This window comes from Emiliania huxleyi (genome assembly GCF_000372725.1).
Source record: "Emiliania huxleyi CCMP1516 chromosome Unknown EMIHUscaffold_139, whole genome shotgun sequence".
Taxonomy (NCBI): Eukaryota; Haptophyta; order Isochrysidales; family Noelaerhabdaceae; genus Emiliania; species Emiliania huxleyi.
The window spans coordinates 189,278-193,729 of NW_005201202.1; the positions used below are offsets into that span (position 1 = coordinate 189,278).

The 4,452-nt window shown below is 63.5% G+C and overlaps 1 protein-coding gene across 1 annotated transcript; it reads left to right on the forward strand.

The window, feature by feature from the left end:
- Positions 1-428: 428 nt before the first annotated feature.
- Positions 429-2,745, forward strand: AMI1 (Formamidase). Its single transcript, XM_005788031.1, has 7 exons — positions 429-599; positions 678-745; positions 822-881; positions 952-1,244; positions 1,313-1,614; positions 1,689-1,850; positions 1,919-2,745. The coding sequence occupies exons 1-7, from the start codon at positions 461-463 to the stop codon at positions 2,251-2,253; spliced, it is 1,359 nt and encodes a 452-aa protein (XP_005788088.1). The 5' UTR covers positions 429-460; the 3' UTR covers positions 2,254-2,745.
- Positions 2,746-4,452: the final 1,707 nt, after the last annotated feature.

Genomic DNA, 4,452 nt, shown 5'->3' on the forward strand with positions numbered 1-4,452 from the left:
GATATCCAGAATGAGGCTTTCCGGGCCTGCCGCGCGTCCGGCTTAGGCGAGCAGTTCAAGGCTGCGGTGGAGGACGACAGGACGAGGGCACCCCTTCGGCGAGTGTGGCTCGACGAGCTACCGTTCGAGAGGTAGCTGCGGCTACCGCCCGGCTGCTCAAGCACCACACGCGCTCCGGCGCGTGGGTCGAGATCACGCCCGGCTTGAAAGTGCCTCACACACACAGCACACAGCACACACACACAGGCACAGGCCTTATTGCACTCGACCGCCCTCGCCGCAGGCAAGCTCATTCACAATCTGCTCTGCGATGGCCGTGTGAGAATGTCTGAGATACGCTGCTTCTGCAGCCCTAGCCAATTCTTGGTGGACCAAGTAGAAAAAAGACGCACGCACGATGGCCTCCGATGTACCCCCCCAGTTGTGTGTCGCACAAAGCCATCGCTCAACCCGCTTTGAGATGCCCAAGACGCTCCTCTCCGTGGACCCGAAGAAGCTCCCGTGGGAGCAGGACCCTCCCGTGCACAACCGCTGGCACCCGGACATCCCGCCAACCGCCACGGTCGCGGAGGGCGACGTCTTCCGCGTCGAAACAATCGGTGACGAGAGACGGGGTGCACCGCGCTGTGTTTCCTGAGCCTCGCCCCGACTGCCCGTTGCTCTCCCCGATTTGACAGACTGGACCGGCGGCCAAATCAAAAATGACGACTCCGCCGACGACGTCAAGCACGTCGACCTGACGCAGGCGCGAGTTTGTGGCGCCGATCCCCTCTCTGCGCCCCCCCAGCCATGGCTGCCTGAAGCGCGAATCATCGCCGCAGGTGCACTACCTGAGCGGGCCGATCAGCGTGCCCACCGCCCAGCCGGGCGACCTCCTCAAGGTCGCACGCCACCACGCCTCCCTTTCTCGGTGCACACGCCCCGCGCGCTGATTGCACTCGACTGCCGCAGGTCGAGATCCTGGACGTGGGCCCGCTGGCGGGCGACGAGTGGGGCTTCACCGGCACCTTCCACAAGGACAACGGCGGAGGCTTCCTCACGGACCACTACCCGGAGGCGACCAAGGCTTGCTGGGACTTCGAGGGCGTCTACGCCCAGTCGCGCCACATCCCCGGCGTCAGATTCGCGGGCCTCATCCACCCGGGCCTGATCGGGACCGCGCCGTCGCAAGAGCTGCTCGACATGTGGAACTCGCGGGAGTCCGCGCTCCAGTCGACGGTCGATACGCCGAAGATGACCACGACGTGCGCGCGCGCGCGCCCGCTCTCGCGCTCGCACCGTGGGCTCTCCTCACGGCCGCAGCTGTGAGTAGGTGCGCGCACATGCACACGCGCCCGCTCGCCACCTGGCCGAACCCGACGGGCGCGATGCTGGGCAAGGTCGGCCACTTCAAGCACGGCCCCAAGGAGGCGGGTTGGGAGAGGATCGCGGGCGAGGCTGCGCGCACCGTGCCGGGCCGCGAGAACGGCGGCAACTGCGACATCAAGAACCTGTCGCGCGGGTGCTCCCTCTACCTCCCCGTGTTTGTGCCCGGCGCTAACCTCTCGATGGGAGACATGCACTTCTCGCAGGGCGACGGCGAGGTGTCCTTCTGCGGCGCCATCGAGATGAGCGGCGCCGTCGACCTCGAGCTGACTGCACAGCCACGTCTGTGCACGGCGTCTCTTCACGCCGCCAGCTGTGAACAGGCTTCCTTGACCTCAAGCTCACCGTCATCAAGGGCGGGATGAAGCTGCTGCCCGTCGTCGGCCCGTCGCCGCTCAGCGTCAACCCGATCTTTGAGATCGGCCCCATGGAGCCCCGCTACTCGGAGTACCTCGTCTTCGAGGGCGTCTCGGTCGACGAGAACGGCGCGCGGCTCTCCGCCGCCGCCTCCAGCTGGTGCCTCTCTCACGGCCAACGAATTACGAGTACTCAGGCGTGCAGCACTTCCTCGACGCGACGCTCGCGTACAAGCGCGCCGTCCTCAACTGCATCAAGTACCTCGCCAACTTTGGCTACACCGAGGAGCAGATCTACCTCCTCCTCTCCTGCTGCCCGTGCGAGGGGCGCATCTCCGGCATCGTCGACGTGCCGAACGCCGTCGCCACGCTGGCGATCCCACTCGCGATCTTCGACCGCGACGTCCGCCCCAAGGCTGGCGACGCGCTCGAGGCGCTGGCAAAGGGCATCACCATCAAGAAGGTCTTTCCGGACTGCGCCCACGAGTCGACGCCGGACACCGCGCCCGCGCCCCTCGACCCGCGCCTGTAGAGGCCGACTGCGCCAAGGCGCCCGCTCCCGGGCTGCCCCGGGAGCCGCTCCCGAGGGGCCGCAGCGGACGGCGCGCGCGCGGCTCCCTCTTCTCTTCTTCTCGCTGGCGCTCCTGGCGGGGCGCCGGCCGGTGTACAGGCATGCGATTCGGGGCGGGTAGGGTATGGCCAAACCTCAAAGATGAGGTTTGACAGAGGCTGGGCGGAGAGAGCAGCGTCGACGACGCCTCGGGCGGCGCGGCGTAGGGCCCGCGAGATGAGGTTTGATAGGACGACGCGCGGCTCTCCACGCTCACGGTCACGCTGATCTCCCCGAGTACGGAGGCGAGGGAGAGAGGCGAGTACGTTATCGGTGTACCATGTGATAGCGCCTACGCGCTACGGGCGGCAGCCACAGAGGCAGAGCGACGCGGGTTGGGGGCGCGAAATCTCTTTTCGGGTTGTGTCTCGTTTTCGCGGGCTTCTCGGCCCCTCGAAAAGCTGTGTCAAACACGTTAACTTTTTGGGCCTAGAGGGAGCGGACCCTGAGTTGAGGAAATCGGGGGACGCGACCCACTTCGCCACAGACGGTCCCGCGCCTCGCCGCTATGACGGCCACACGACCGCAGCTCGTGTGCGTGTGGCCGTCTTTGTCCGGAGTGAATACTCCAACGCGCTCGTCGGTGACGGCGTCCCCCGATTTCGCCGCGCTCGGCGAACCTCGACAGCGCTTTCGGTGGCATGCAGCTCTTTGCGCCTGAAGCCTGGAGAGCAGCTCCTCTGCTGCTCATACGCTCTGCACAGTTGGCACAGCCTACTGTGCGGCTGCCACAGCTGTGACAGCGATGGGCTCGCCCTCACTGGCCCTCAGTCACTCGTGCTGCGGCTTGTGTGAGCGACACTGCTCGGCGACTGCCGGCACACTGTGAGACCATGGGTGTGAGGTAAAACCACGCTACCAGCGCTTGGTCACATCAGCCCTGAGGTCATATCCTTCTCCTCTGTTGATGGTAACACTTGTCTACTCGCTGGAGCCGAGCAGGAGGGCTTGGCGCACAACCCCTGTTCAACTCAGGGTCCGCACCCCGTAACAGTTGCACACTATTGTTAGCTGAAATCCTCAACGTTGTTCAAGTGTTCTCCCCAGCCCAAGCTGTTACTGTTTGTTACTGTTGTTACTCTTGTTCAGTGGTCAGCAAGCAGAAAATGCCAGAAAACCCGGGTAATACCCGAAAATACCCGGGGGTTTCCAGGTATTTTCGGGTATTACCCGGGGCCCTCGCGAGATCGCCGCGCGCTCTCGCGTCTCGGCGTCGCTACACGTATACCGCTCTCGCTCGAACTCTCGACTCCCATCTCTTCTAGGAGTCGCTCTAGCCTTTAGGTGTGGCTCCCCCGAGGCTGCCGTGGTGGTTATGTGTCCGACGCTCCGACCGTGCCGTGCCAGCGCTCCGTCCGTACGCATTTATGTGCGGGGGAGCGGGAGGCGCCAGGGAGAGAGTCTGTCTCGCGTGATGCCAAACAAACTGCAAAAACTTCGGGTTCGTACAAACATATGTTCGAGTAAGAATCGGGTCGCTCCTCATAACCCTGTCAGCAGTCCTCCTAACGGGAATGTACGTAAGAGCTACATGCACTGAGAGAGTGAGAGAGACAAGTTCGCGGCAACACCGAAGAGCGCGCCCGCCTTGCAACATGGGCTGCAAGCAACGCGGGTTCCGTGGTCAACGGGCGTTCGACCACACCACCGCCCAAGGCTACGTCAAGTCACAGCGTGGCCACTACCATGACGGGATCTTCGGCAAACGAAACAAGTTCAACCTGCTTCTTCACGAGACATTCGGCGGTGGCTTATCACGCCAGCAGTTGCAAAGATCAACCGCCTTGCGCGCAAGGCTCAACGCTCGGGCGTTGACCGCACCGCGTACCCTCCCCACTCCCGCCTCTCATTCATTTGTGTCACACCACGCGGAACGCATCTCCATCGCTTCGGTGAAGGGGGTGAACCGCGCCATCCTCGATCGCCGTGCAAAGCTCGCTTCCGAGCTCTCACGCCGCGCGAGGGCCCTTAGGGGCCTAGATAGAGAACACAACCCCCTCTCTTAAACCGGACCCTTTCTCTTTTCCCCCATTCCTCTTCTCCCCTTTTTCTCCCACTGAGCTAAAAGTACGTACGTTTTCTCCCAGTAAGCTAAAAGTACGTACACTGAGAGAGAGAAGT

Coding starts and splice junctions, on each gene's coding strand:
- AMI1 (XM_005788031.1), top strand. CDS start 461: ATGCCCAAGACGCTCCTCTCCGTGGACCCGAAGAAGCTCCCGTGGGAG. Junction 1,615..1,688: donor CGGCGCCATCGAGATGAGCG/GCGCCGTCGACC, acceptor AGCTGTGAACAG/GCTTCCTTGACCTCAAGCTC. Junction 1,851..1,918: donor CGTCTCGGTCGACGAGAACG/GCGCGCGGCTCT, acceptor ACGAGTACTCAG/GCGTGCAGCACTTCCTCGAC.